Raw genomic sequence first — 14,633 nt, 5'->3', positions numbered from 1 at the left:
CCTGCCGGGCGCCCTGCTGCCGGCCGGTCGTGAACAAAGAAGTGTGCCAGGAGCCGTAGGCGCCTCTCCCGTGTAAAATAAACTTAAAAAAAAACCCCAATCAAAACCCAACACCAAAACAAAACCGTAGCCGGCAGTAGAAAAATTGGGTGAAGAGAGAATTCGGTGATAAAGCCTTGTTAGGAAGCATGTTTGTAAGATGAAGGGGTGTATTCAGTTCTCCTCGGGAGAAAATGCAAGACTTACCGCTCCTCTGGTTTTGAGGCCACTGTCATAGCTGTTCATTGTTTTTTTGTTATGTTTTTTTTTATATATGTGGCTAATCGTACCTTGTAACAACAGACTTCTTTCAAACAGCTTTTTAGATTAATTTGATTTAATAGTGTAAGCAAAAACAAAGAATAAGAGCCCTTGACTTTACTCTTTGTTGTTTATCTGCATTTGCAGTTGACTTGCATGTAGGGTTAAAAGTGCTGTCTTCTTTATTTCAGAGCTCTAGGGGAAGATGTTGTCTCTTCTGACATCTTGCGATTAAGATACCTGAGAACAGGTTCAGTAAGAATCCAAGTTCCTGAAGAAGACACTTACGAATGTATTGAAATAAGAAGCTGTAAACATTTTTTTTTCCCTGTCGTCTATACTGCATAAGAAACCCATAATCTGAAGCACTTCTCGGACACTTGCCCAGATGTATGAAGTCCGCAAAGCTCACTGTCCAAACTGACCGTTTCTTAGTAAGTGGTACTTACTCACATATGTGGTGTGTATATAGTCCTCTGAAGAAAAATCGCTTTCTCTATAAAATTCCCAGAAGGAACACTTTATAATGGACAGCTTTTTCTGGATGTGTATCCAGAGAGACTAATGCCTAGAGTTGGAAGGCGTTTAGTATATACTGAGAAGTTGGCTTTCCCTCAGTTTTTCCAGATGTATTCTCTCCCCTGTATACTGGGAACACACACAGCCGCGTAAACTACAGATGCAGCCATGGAGCTGTGTGAACTTTTGAGCCATATGAGAAGTATTGTTGAGCACTGGTATCAGACACTGCTTCATGATGTCAGCTGAACTGTGATTGTGTCATGTTAATGATAATAAAGCATACAAATGGAGTGACACCCTTCCTGAGAAGAAGCTGTTAAGCTTTACAAGGAAGGTTAACTGATTACCGTAACCTCTGTCAAGTTCTCTGCAGAAGACTTTTCTGTGCAAGATGAATGCGTATCTCCCTACCCCGAGATGTTGAAGGTGTACTGCTGCTTATGACAAATCCAAGAGAAGAAGCTTTATAAAATGGCTCAAACCAGCTTGCTGCAGGGAAAGCAGTTTTACTGTAGGGAGTGGGTTTTCCACAAGCTTCAGCACTGCCTCCAGGAGAAAGCTAACTGCAGCAGTAGTGCTGCCAACAAACCATCTCTTGTAGCGAATTCTGGGAATAATACCAGTGTTGTCTCTGGGAAAGGAGCTGCCTGGGGTGTATTGTTGGTAGGAGGGCCCGGTAGTGGGAAGACAGCCCTCTGCACTGAGTTACTGTGGCCAAGCTCACCTGCAAACCTACAAAGAGGCTTACATCGTCAGGCTCTCGCCTTCCACTTCTGCAGGGCCCAAGACTCTGACACACTGTGTGTTGGAGGGTTTATCAGAGGTTTAGTTACACAAATCTGCCGCAGTGGACTGATCCAGGGATATGAGGACAAACTAAGAGATCCTGCTATTCAAAGTCTCTTGCAACCTGGGGAATGTGAGAGGAACCCTGCTGAAGCATTTAAAAGGTAAAAACAAATTAAAAAAAACCCTACCAAAAGTAAAACCCAAATTAAAAAAAAAAAATTGCTGGCTTCTGTTCAGGTTTTCCTTCCAAAGAATCTATGATGTAGACGGTTTAAAACATGTTTGTTTCGTGGCTTGTTATCTCTGTCAGAGCCTGCAGACCTACCATGGAAAAAATCTAAGTTTCTCCTTATAGGTGACATAGATATCTTACTTTTTAATCAAAATTTATTAATAATAGTGAATTTATTTACATTTGTATATGAATACCCTTGGTAGTAACCAGTGTTTTGGAAAGACTTTAAAGTAATTGACTTGAGAGTGGAAGATACCTAGTTAGTGGCCTTCGTGTGCCATAAAGGTAGGGCAGTTGTCCTTCATAGACCTGAAAGAGACCTTATAGGACCCTCACAGAAGCTTCCAATATCATGCTCTAAGAGGAAGCTGGGCTAATGGATCTCTGGGTCTGATCCAGCACATCGGTTTTATGTTTGTCTAAAAATGTGGTAGGAAAATGTCAATTAACTCCTTATGTTACTTCTCACAGTATGCACAGATTATGTGAAATCTTTATTGCTACTTATAAAATAAGTACTCCAAAGTATTGAGTGGACCAGAAATTTATCAAGAGGGCTCACCCTGCCCAGAGAAGTTTTTTCAGCTCTCTAAGCTGAATGAATTTTTTTTTTTTTGCTCAATCTTCCCTAACAAACCAAAGTCTCTCGAGTACGTCACTGAGAATTTCTGTAAGGATACTAATGTATGTGTAAGAGTGTACATCCATAGATCACTTGGAACAACGTGCTATCTTGAGCGTAGCCTTCACAAGCACGTGTCTATAGGTCTTTATTCCTTTGGGTCACAATGAAGGAAAATCCAGAAAGGATAAGGCTTGTCTCTAGCAACAGAGCTTCAGTTGAGTGTGTTGCCAGTATAAAACTTTCCTGGAACATAAGTTAACCTGAAGTTCTTTAGTATTGTGAGTGACGTAACTTTTTGTGGTACATAAGGGTTTATTGGGTGATGTTTGCAGTATAAAAAAAATTCCTCTTTTTTTTTTTTTTGCTGAGCACTAAAACTGTATAAACAAGTACTGAGATTGAACTGTAGTGCTTGCTGATATTGTCATGGTGGTGTAAAAGAGCCTTCTAGTTCTGATGGCTCTTATGTCCTTGCCCACTGAATAAACAGGATGCATGTCTACATTGTTCTCAGTGTAGTGTCTTAAAACAAATAGTCTAAACCAAGACTAATTCTGGATTTTTTTGTTGGCTGCTAAGTGAAGTTGCAACTTCTAGCAGCTTTTAAGGTCCTAATTTCAGAAGTATTAAGCGCTCTCAATTTCTAATGACTAAAAACTGGGTGAAATTAAGTGTCCATAAATGGAATAGCAGACTGGCCATCTAGCTTTAGGCAGTCTTAAAATCATGGAAGTGGATTAATCTGGTAAAAGAGCCTGTTTATGTTTAAAAGTCTATTACAAGGAAATCTTACTAATTTAGTACCGGCAAGTTCTCTCTCAGAGCTGGAATCCTTCCTCTGTTCTAAACATGATTGCCTTACTCCAAAGAACAGGAGTTAGGTAAATGTCTTTAGACAAAAATGCAGTATAGAAATATAAAAGATACTTGTGAGTCAGATTCTGCTGTTTATGGACACAGGGTTTAATGATGGGCAATTTGAATATTTAGGCCAATATACTGGGTTCTTGTAGTTGAAAAACAAAATATGACACAACGTCTGGTGCTACTCTTTCCATTGTGAAATTTTACAGCAGTGATTGTGAGCTTTTACTATTACGCTAAGAATACTTGGTGGTAGTAGAGCAGCTTCAGTCAAGGAGGTTTTTTTGGGATGGTGGTTTGGGTTTTTTTTGGTCTTTCATGTATTCCCTTGCTGCCTACCTACCCTGATCTCCTGCTCTCAAAAGCAGCTGTGGTAGATAGTCTTCATTCTCATATTTCAGATTTCAGGGAGATGAGGTGTTAGAGACAAGGTGCTGTATTGGGAATATAAGTTTTCAGCACTGTGGCAGAGGACCAGGAGGTGGCTGCTGACAGCAGCACCATGAGCTCGTTCTGCTGCCTCCGTGATACAATCACTGTCCACAAACAAGAGGAACTTGGCACCTCCCTTCCCACCATCAAATACCTTGATCATTTGTTAATTGAGCTTTTGTTAATATATAAAGCATGCAAGGAATGTTTAACAAAAATACAATTTAGTAATTTTCATTGTTTCTAAGACTTGCCACTGAGCATTTCAGTATTCTGGTCTGGTGTGTTTGTATGTGCTTTCTGTTAAGTGAAAGTTGTAGTAATGTGAAATGAGTTCTAGGAAGACTTAAGAGTCAACTGATTGCCTTTTGCGTTGTGTAAAAGCACTGAAAGAGCATAAAGCGCTCATCTCAATGCTCCATTGATTTTACCTATTTTAATTTAATCAGTAGAAAAGAGGAAAGATCTTTCTTTAAAGACATTTGTCAAATTTGTGCTCTGCTTTGCAAGGCTGCTCCAGACCCAGCTATGTATTCATGGCCTAAAATGGAAAGACTTCTCTTCATAAGTGCTAAACAAGATTACGCCATTCTGGTTTTGTGCTAATTCTCCTAGAAATAGTAAGAAAAAAAGACTTTCTAATGCCTTGTAATGTGCTAGTCTATAAATAATATAAAGTTTGTTAGTTAAAATAGAGAATCTTTTTCTGAAATGCGTTTTTTAAGTAAGTTTTCAGCAACCCTGATGGTCGTAGTGATATGTGTGCAAGTGGTGACCCAGAAAGTTAAGACTTTTCTCCTCCTGTTTGAATGTCTTCTCTTAAAAATTTCTCATGTATTTATAATCTTAACGTGCCCTAAAAATTCTTTCAGGGGCAGATCTTGCAGATTTGAAGAGCTGGAAGGGCTGATCTATAGCAATGCATTTAAGAAGCATTTGTTGCTGCACTGACAGCTGAGAGAAGGGACTGCTAGTTACAGCACCGCTTCAGAGACTCTTCTCATGCGTGCGGTACTGGAGCAGAAAGCAGTCTTAAATGTAAGGGAGGATGCTGAAGCCTTACTTTCAAATTTTAGGTGAAAATGAAGCAGAAAGCATAAAGGAAATGGCAAAGAGTGTTACAGACTCCAAAAGTAAGAAGAAATGATGTGTTGAACTGGAAGAATTTAATTGAAAAGGTCTATTAGGCTGTTTGTCCCTATCTAAATAGAAGAGTCAAAATCAAAATAACCCGCATTTTGCAATACTATCTCTAAGGTTGTGAGTGGGGGTTGATTCTGCTGGTTTTGCTGCAGCAAGTTTATACTTCCAGCAATTGCTAGGAATATGGGCAGTTATCAGTTATCCAAGGCTGTGAGGACATAGAGGAACTGTGATGTAAACCATGGATAATACTGAAACTTGTGCAGAGTAGGCTGTAAAAAGACGTTTACCCTTATGATCCTGGCTTACCTTTTTCAGACAAAGGAGATGACATCAAGCACCTTCAGACAACATAGGAAGGCACATAATTCCCACATGTTGTGCTAACAGTTAGCATTAGTGGTGGAAGGTAGAGCTTGGTTAATTCACAGCCCAGAAAGTGGACATTACTAGAAGTGTAGATGTATTTACCCTGCAGAGCTGATTTCTTTTGCAGCCATTGCTCTGAGTTTGAAAGACATAATGTTTTTAAGCTTACCCTAAACTCACCTTTAGTATGCATTGGTGTAGTACAAACTTAAAGCAAAATGTGAATTTTGCTTGGGTGAATTGCTGAAATTAAAAAATTGCTGAAATTAATAAACCCCCCAAAATGGTGAATTTCCACATCTCCCAGCAGGTTGGTGAAAATGGAGCTGCTTTGCTATCACTCACAGATGAAGTTTCTTGCTGTCTTCTGCATGTCTTTTCAAGAAACTTCAAATCTTGTAAGACTTTTCACGTACTTATTTCTCAAATACTGAGTTTGGGTCATTGATGTTCAAGTGGTTTTTTACTTGTGATGTGTCCTAAAACTTTATTACTAAAGTATTTTGAATACAATTACTTTAATGTAAGGTGGTCTGATCAAAGAGATTTTTATTGGGGTGGGGGGGGGGAATGAAGCCATGAATTCAGATTTCCACTTACTTGCATTGCCGAAATCACATTCCCATGCAAGTAGCTGTCCCTGATCAGTAGGGACCCAAGAAAAGAACCATTTAAAAAAAAAATAAATAAAAAACACCACTTTAAAAAAAAAAAACCTACTGAACAAATATGTGGTTGTATAAGAACTTCATAGAAGTTCTCTCAAGCTGATGTTACATCTGCTTTACCAAAAGTGAATATAGTGGAAACTATGCCCCAGACCTTAAGTATCCTTTTTTCAGAAAGGATGCCAGATTTATTTCTTTTTCTGTGCACGGTGGTGCCAGATTCACTGTGCTGATTCCTTTTGCAGGTTCCCAGACAATCACAGTTTTTCTTCTGTTTCTAACTCCTGATCTCTATTAGTCATATTTGAACAGGGAAACCCCAGAGAGTTAACCAAGCTAGACAGGTGACAAGAGGCATCCCCACCAAAACTTTAAAATAATGGCAATAAAGAATTGTTGGATGTTGCAGTTTCTCGACACCCTAGTGCTCTTTGAAGCTGTACTAAGTATCTGAGGTACAGTTCCTACGTGTCTGCACGCACAACAGCTTTGTGTTGTAATGGAACGTGAGCAATAATGTTAAGTGATACAAAAAGTAAAGCAGTTTTAGAGTTCTCTAGAATATGCAAATGTCTGTAGACTTCACTGTAAAAAGTGTGAGAGGTCATGTAAGGTTTTATGCTGACTGCAAGTTTGAAGCAGGAGTTTGCGTTGATTAAAATTGAAAGCCTTCTTGTATGCGTCACTCATTTGGACAGCATTAAAGTGCAACAAAGCGTGTGCCAATAGCTGTTATCTATGTAAAGTTACTTTTGCCTGTTTGGAGGAGAACTCCAGAGGATCGAGCCTCTGGTGTTTCGTGTTTGGCAATATGATGGAAGTCTCACAAACAGCAGAATTCAGAGTGAAGAACCTGGGATTGTCAACCAGTGCCAACAAGCGCCTCCTCCCTGCCCCACCGCCGGCCCTTCACCTGTGTTGGTTTTCCATGCTACTAATTGTTTATTTTTTCTTTTTTTTTCTTCCCTATTCCCTCAAAAGTGGTGTATCATCAGAAAGTTGCAAATTGTCAGTGATTGAGAGAGCCTTTACGCTTATCTAAATGATAAGGGGAAACAAGTTTTATTTCAAGTTCTGGATAGTTTGTCTGACAGTGTAGAAAAACACACGTTTGTTCAGCAAATGTTCGGTGACTGTTGTCTGAGGACTTTAAATCTGCAATACTGAACTGCCATATTTCTTGCCATTTATTTAGCATAGATGAAGGAACAGATTTAGAAATTGAGTTGCATGTGATAACAGATAAAGTGTGAAGAAGCTGTTCTTTTTAGAACTTGTACGATCTTTGAAGCCAGTAATATAATTAAAATTATCATGGATTGCATAGACTTTATTGAGCAATTAATTAGTGAGCTTGTCACTGTTTTGGAGTAGTTTATTCTTAATTGCAAAAACTTAAGCAGGTTTTAGAGTAAATCTGAGAAGTTGAAGGCCAGTTCGTCTTCAGTTCTTTCTTTTTCTTTTTTTTTTCTCTTCTGACTATTTACTTTCACATGGTCTTTAGCTAACAGAAAGTTTCAAATCTACTTTAATGGCTGAGGCCAGAGATCACTTAGAGTATCCTGACTTCCATGAGGTTAGTCTTTGATACTTTACCCTACAAACTTTGAGTTTTCCTTGCTAGTGAATTAACCACAGTACATGCTTCTGCTGCCGTTTGCAGCAGTTCTGTGACTGCTGTGAAAATAAGCAGTATTAATTTTGCCTTGGAGGGGGTGAGGTGGTAGCATGTGATACTCAGGCTACTTTTATCTTGCTTTTATACTTTTTTTTTTTAAATGAAATGCACTGAGTAAATGTTTGGTTTTACCATGAGCTTAGGAGGGATTGAAATAAAAGATACACTGAGAGGCAGAACATTGGAGACTGTTACAGATGCCTGAGCTTAGGCTACTGGAAACTCAAAAACTGCTAGGATTTCTATCAATTTGTTCTATAAGACAATAGTAATTCAATATTAATCTTTCTATAGAAGAGAAATGCCTTGACTTTTCTCAGCCAAGTCTCAAAGACTGTCTGGAAGTGATCTATGTCTTTTTTCTCTCGTCTTCCTCTCCTTTCTTCTGGAAAGGGCTGTTACACAGCCTTTCCCTCTGCTTCTGCAGTTCCAGTACAATCCGGGTAGCTGTGGCTGTGCAACGGTTGCAAGGAGGGTGTGAACATACATCTTGTGAGACTCTCCAATTTCGTAGAGCTCTAAATGGTAGAAACAAAGCCAAGGACTAACTGTATCCTGTTTCATGTGAAGAATGAACTGAATGCATAATGAATTAATTTACAAGACCCTTTAAAGAAGAAAGTTGTTAAACTCCCAGTGTGCTTATTCATTTGCCACATGTAAAGTTCAAATGTGCAAGTGACCAATTTTGACCTTGACAGAGAAGGTTGGAAGGGGACCTTAGAAGATGAAATCCACCATCTCCTTCCCCAAGCAGAAGAAACCAAGTCTGTTTCTGAGAGATGCTTGCTTCATCGGCTTTAACGCTTCACAATTCTTATCAGAAAAAAATGTCCATATGTCTAACCTGACTTTTTTTTCCTTGCTATAATCTAAGCTTGTTACTGCTTTCAGTGTTCCTCAGAGACATGGAGAATAGATTCTTTCTTTCCTTTTTGGAACAGCCTTTTACGTATTTGAATACGGCTTTATTCTCTTTCATCTCATCTTTAAATTAAATAATTCCAACTTGTTAGTTTTTCCTCAGAGGTCACACCTAAGAATGTGACAATAAAAAAATCCCTTAGCTAAATAAAGTTTTCTTTGTCTAAAGGGAGTTTTTCTTAGCAACGTTTTAGATGTGTAAATATGCAACATTCTACTTCTGTACTTTCCCAGAATTTTGTCTGTTCCTACATCTTTCACTTATGCTTGACTAGAGTCCTGAAGCTAGTTGGATCCTAGCCCAGAGGAGCTTGATCTGGTACAAGACTGAATTCTGCTTTTAGTAGAAACCATAACCATTTTCAGTTAAACGCAAGCTGTTTTGTGTTAGGTACCTTTTTGTAGGCTTCCTGCAGTGCATGGGTGGGTTGTTCAAGACCTCAGCACCCGCAGCACGCCAAGGAGAAGTGCTAGCAGTGCTCTAGCAAGGGAGGTCCTCGGTGATCTCTCCCGTGTAGTCTTCTGCCTGTTTCTAGTCTCGGTGTGAGATTCCACAGAAATTGGGTGTTGGAATGACAAGCTGTCAATTTTGTGTGACTTAAGGCTAGATTCACGAAAGGATTTAAGTCTTTCTGTGTTTGAAAAACTTAAGAGTGTCAAACAACCGTGCCAAAACATAAGGAGCACAGACCTACCTCTATCATTTGACAGTGCTATGTACTCAATCATAATGGAATAATTACAATTTGATTTTAGTATCTCATTTCTGGTGAAGAAAGTTTGTGTCAAAAATAGGTACCTTCAAGATCAAGTGACTGAGGTACTTTTTAATTTAAAGTTTACTCCTATGGATTTCATCAGAAAGATGGGGCAGTTTTACAGTCTTTAGCTCCTTAGTACATTGATCTTCATACTATTGAGGCTTATACTTAGTGGTTGTGTAGCGAGAGACATAAAATATTAAAAAAGGCGGACAGACTTCACAGCATAAAGCCTTTTGTGAGTCTTTATAGGAAGCAGCTACGTGTAAGCTGGTATCTGCCAGATCAAAAGATCTCAAAAGATCTAATGAAGAATAATGGTGAACAAGACAGTCCGTATGCAAGAAGGAACAGTACCAAAAAAAACTATTGTGCTGAACCTTAATACTGTCTCCTGTGTGGTGGTGTACTGTGAAGTTGTGAAGAACTACAGTGTATTAATGCTCAATGTGTGGTAAAATGCTGCTTGTCTTCAATGTAGCTTACTAGTTACAACAGTTCAAGTAATTATAAATACAGTTTCTGTACTGACTTTGACTTTCGTGTGGTACAAGTCTGTTTATTTATAAGTATGTACGCATTTGTCCTGTATGTTATAGAGATTTCTGGTAAATACAACTTTTGTCTACATTTTAGTTATTCAGTAACATAATTTATTTTATACACAAAAATGATAGAGGCAGGATACGAAAATCGTACCAATTCATGATGAGATGAGAAACTGTTGTTGTAAAAGCATGCACAAGAAGTTAAAAAGAATCTGTCAACTCAGCTTGTATTTCCAGCTCAGTGAAAGTGAAGTTGCAGAAGGTAAACTGGCATTTCATGAACTCCCTCTTGTGAGAGCATCTTGACTCTGATGGAGCTTGTGATTCCCGGTATGTACATGTAATGTGTAACTGATGCTTTAGACTTTTAACTGATGCTCAGTTTCATAGAAAATGCTGTGTTCTGGTGCTCTAGATTATAAGAAAGTTGAGCATTGCCTGAAGCTTAAGTATTCTGTGGCATGTTTCTCTTCAGACTTTTATCTTAAGTCTGTGGAGTTAACGGGTCACATAGCGACAGTTAGTGTTTCTGCAAGAGCAAGTTGTACGTTCTTCTTTTATTGTATGGAAGCACTGCATACAGACTGAACATAATACCATTTAAGGTTTTAACCTTTTCAGTTTAAATTACCATAAGAAAGTTTCCCTAAGGCATTTTAATAATGACAACTTACATAGACCTTTTTGTCTTCTGCTTCTATAGGCATTAACACTTTGCCTTTAATCTATGTGGTTTGGTCTTAAACCTTACAGGTTTTCCTATAAGCTGTTTAGTTAGATGGACCTTCATAGCAATTCACACTGGTTAATTATTTCCTTTCCCTCCAGTTTTCTATGCACATGTTCATAGCTTGTGCAAGGGTTTAAGTTTCTTTTCTTCCTTTTAAAAGAAAAATGAAAAGGATTTGGCGGATTGTGAAGTAGAAAGGACTTACTATGTCTAATATACTGGGAAAAGATAGTATTGAAATCACGCCTCCTGAAAGTGTTAGTGAAGCAATGCATTGAAGAGGTTTCAGTTTGTTCCATGTGATCATGTGTACAATACATTGGGAATGGTGAGAAATCTCTCTTTGTTTTTTTGAATGTTTTGAATAGTTAATGCAGAAATACTTCATGATTGAAGAATTAATGCTCAAAAAGAAATAATTAGGAAAAAAGGCAAGTGTGACTGAAAAAAAAAATTAAGAAAATAATTGTTGAAATAAGGATCGAGTTGTATATAGGTGTTCAAAGGTATTGCAGAGGAGATGCCGCGAAGAATGTAGGTGGGTAAGTTCCTGGTACGCTTGATGACATCAAAATGTGATGGGATAGCATGAAAGAACAACTGAAAAAAGATAAAGAAAAGAAGGCAAATGGGGAATTTTACATAGCTGATGAAGTGAAATGGGCAAAACAGTTGCAATCAAAGTCCTCTCTATGCTGCATGTTTGCAGATACCTTCACACAAAGCAGGCACCAAGAAGTCTTTGTTGTTGATCGAAGGTGATCAAACCTCTTGGCTCAGTTTTCGGTGCTATTTAAATTGATGAGAATGGGGGGAAGCCTGCAGCCCATCAACAATGTCTTTTCCTTGCTTTTTTTAATTTGTCACATATTAATAAAAGTTGGTAATACTGAGATGTGTGTGAAGGGGAGATGAGTATCTGGCTGCACAGATGCAAGCTTGTGTGCTAAAGATCCATGATATCTTAGTAGACGAAAGAGACTGAAGGAAGGGGGCATGGCAGCATCTTATTTAAGGTTATTTGAAGAATCATGGAGTTGTCCTGGAAGAAACAAAGCTGTTCAGAAGCTCTAGGTTGGTTAAGGAAAATACCAGCGGTATAGAGATGACAGTAATGGGCAGATACAAACAAACCTCATGAGGAAAAACTGTTAAGAATGGGATTACAGCATGATTTCCATTTTAAAGCAGTTAATTAACAAATCTTGGTTTAACTACAGTAACTCTCCTGCAGTGATGATAAGCATGATACAATCACTAAGCTGTCTATCCTTTTTCTTTGCCTTCACGAAGCAGAGTTCAACAGGACATTGGAAAAAAAGCTCTGTTTGTAGGTAAAGTGCAGCTGATCGGTGATAAGAGAAATTCTGTCCTATATGATTTTAAATTACCCTAAATTAGTAAAGGAGTATCAACTCTGCCTTCTCTAACAGACGGAAACTTAAGTAGTCAAAAATGCAGAGATTAAGAAAGAAGAATGTTATGAACTCTCCTGTTAGGTATCCTCACTGTTGCACTGGTGTACGTGATGGCAGTGATATCAACACACCTTAGTTTTGACTAGTCTAGAAACACTTTGGTAAATTTTCCAAACTTTTACTCCATTCCATTGACAATTCTATGCATTAGTTTGGTTTCACTTGTTTTATTTTGTATTGGAGAGTGTTGCCACTTCCTTTGCTTCAGCTTCGTTCCACTTTTTCTTAAAAAAAAAATGAAGAAAAAAGGTATTTTTTTCCCAGAAGATTTGTAGTAGGTACTATACATTCACATTAAGTTTGATTTTTTATGACTTCAGGTATACTTTTTTCCTTAGTACCTCCTTCTGTTTTAAATTATGGTAAAGTTGTCATGCACAGTAAACATTTTGTCTATAAATTGTTGTGAGGGGAAGAAAAAAAAGAGGAGAATGTAGTTTCTGGTACTTGTTCTATCATAGTTACGGCTCAAAATAGACCTTACTAAATATAAAGCTATAGAATCAGTTCCAAAGCTAAATGCATCTCTGCTGTAAGATAATAGAATCAGGTTCACATGGTGCTAACCTAACAATGTTTTTTAAAGTAGATTACAGAGAAAATACAGGAAGGATCAATAGGAGATCTCCAGTCAAATTAAGAGAAACTGTATGTGCTTGGGATCCGGGGAGGGGGGAAAGAAATACCAAAACAACCACGGGGTAACTGATATGGACCCAGGGTGATGCACAAGGAGCATATGTTGTGGATTCTGCTTTGGGGAGTATGGGAGGATAATTTTGAATGGGGCATACGAAAGTTGCTCCATCTGTTGCCTCTTCAACTAAGTCAGTGCAATTAGAGGTTAGGATAGTCCCTCTTGCTTGAGAAAATAAGATGGAAAAAAATATGCGGTAACGCAAACATAGGAGGAAAGCTATCTTAAGTGCTTGTCTAGTAAGGTAAAATATTAACAGCTTTTCATCTGGTATTTGTACAGAGGATTTTCTGGAAATGAGGTCGGACAGTATAATCCTGCAGTCAGTTCAACAGTTGAAGTGTGGGGTGCTTTATGATGATGTGGAAGAAATGAGAAAGGCAGGTATAGAGCAGCTTGGTTAGGGAATGATCAAGATTTCATTTCAGATCAAGATGTTCTGAAGAAACATTTTATTGTTGAGTTAGCCACTGCAGCACCTCTTCTTTGTGCTTCCCAATCAGTAATGTTTTGGTGTTTTTTGGTTTTGTTTTTTTTTTTTTTTATTTTGGAATCAAATATGTAGGAAAAATCTAATTAGTTTGGGGATCATCAGACTGAACTGCAGTTATAACAGTGACTGTTTTTGCATCTTGTGCATTATGCTCTTGTCTTTTGTTACATGGTCATGGAATAATAGAACATGGGGCTGGCTGGACATTAAAATAGAATATAGCCTGGCAAAAGCCACACAATTGAATGTATTCAGTGCATTTTCTACCTGTCTCATCTGGGGTGGGGTGTTTTTGTTTCTGTTTTGTGGCTAACATTTCTCTCCTGTCAACAATCACACACATGGAAAGGAAAATCTGTTTCTTCAGTTATGTTTATGCTCTGCACAAATCAAGACAGAAGAAAGAAATGGATTTTGTCTATCTCCAAAACGTAGAGTAATACCAACAAATTCATGTGCCTGTAAAGCTACAAGAATTTTGATACATTTGTATACTAACATGTTCAGATAACACTGCTGATAGAAGAAGATTTTGTTTTGTTTAACAAACAAATACTAATTTTTAAATGGCTAAGGAACCAGGTAGTTAGTAAGGAAAACTGAAAAGGCTATATATTTCACTTTGCTGTGCATTTGGTTTCATAAATTATTTAAAACTAACTTTGTAGTTTTAATATATTGTTGCATATATAAATTTGTTAGTTTTCTTATTGTGGTACCCCACTCTTGCATGTTGCGTTTCAACCACAGACTTCTGAATATTTACAGAGTAAGTTATTATCCTAACTTTACAGGTATGGAAAATAAGGTGCAGTGTAGGTAATTCTGTCATTTCAACTAATAATAGTTTTCAGTGAGTCCGATTTGATGCTTTCAGCTCATACATTTGATGTAAAGTGCACTTTCTTTGACACTCCTTACTTTTTCTTTGTTTAAAGAAAGAGATTGAATTGTGGAAACAAATAATGAGAAATTAGTTAATGCTTAATACAAAGAAAAGCAGTGATTTTTGAGCCTAATAAAAAAGAGCTTTTAAACAGCACCTGGTGGATGACAAATCCCAGGGGTAAGTATAAATATCAGTGACTTAGACATCAGGTCAAACACTGGGGATGGAGGAGGAGAGGAAATAGGGTTATTCATACAGGGTCATGGGATGAACAAAGAGGAGGATAAGTGAGGTAGTAATCAAATGCCTTAGGTGTCTTTATACTAATGGAAAAAAGGTATGGACTAAACAAGCAGAACTGGAAATATTAGTACACAGTCAAGATTGGTTTAAATGCTGTAAAAGAGCTGTCAGGATAACTTGTGTAACTGGTATGTTTTAAAAGTAGCTTGTTTAGGAGTTGCTTTGTATATCGTATGCTTGCTTGT

At 37.9% G+C, this 14,633-nt stretch overlaps 1 protein-coding gene across 1 annotated transcript in view; it reads left to right on the top strand.

Moving 5' to 3' along the window:
- The first annotated feature begins 1,201 nt into the window (after positions 1-1,201).
- Positions 1,202-14,633, top strand: part of ANKRD50 (ankyrin repeat domain 50) — a 39,504-nt gene continuing 26,072 nt past the window's right edge. The window contains exon 1 of the mRNA XM_009707882.1: positions 1,202-1,772. Within this exon, the coding sequence (XP_009706184.1) occupies positions 1,294-1,772 (479 nt within the window). The 5' untranslated portion in view covers positions 1,202-1,293. The remainder of the gene's footprint in view (positions 1,773-14,633) is intronic.

Source organism: Cariama cristata, unplaced genomic scaffold (genome assembly GCF_000690535.1).
Source record: "Cariama cristata isolate BGI_N322 unplaced genomic scaffold, ASM69053v1 scaffold8079, whole genome shotgun sequence".
Lineage (NCBI taxonomy): Eukaryota > Metazoa > Chordata > Aves > Cariamiformes > Cariamidae > Cariama > Cariama cristata.
Note: the sequence above shows the minus strand (reverse complement) of the source record. Positions and strands in the feature narration are given on the sequence as shown.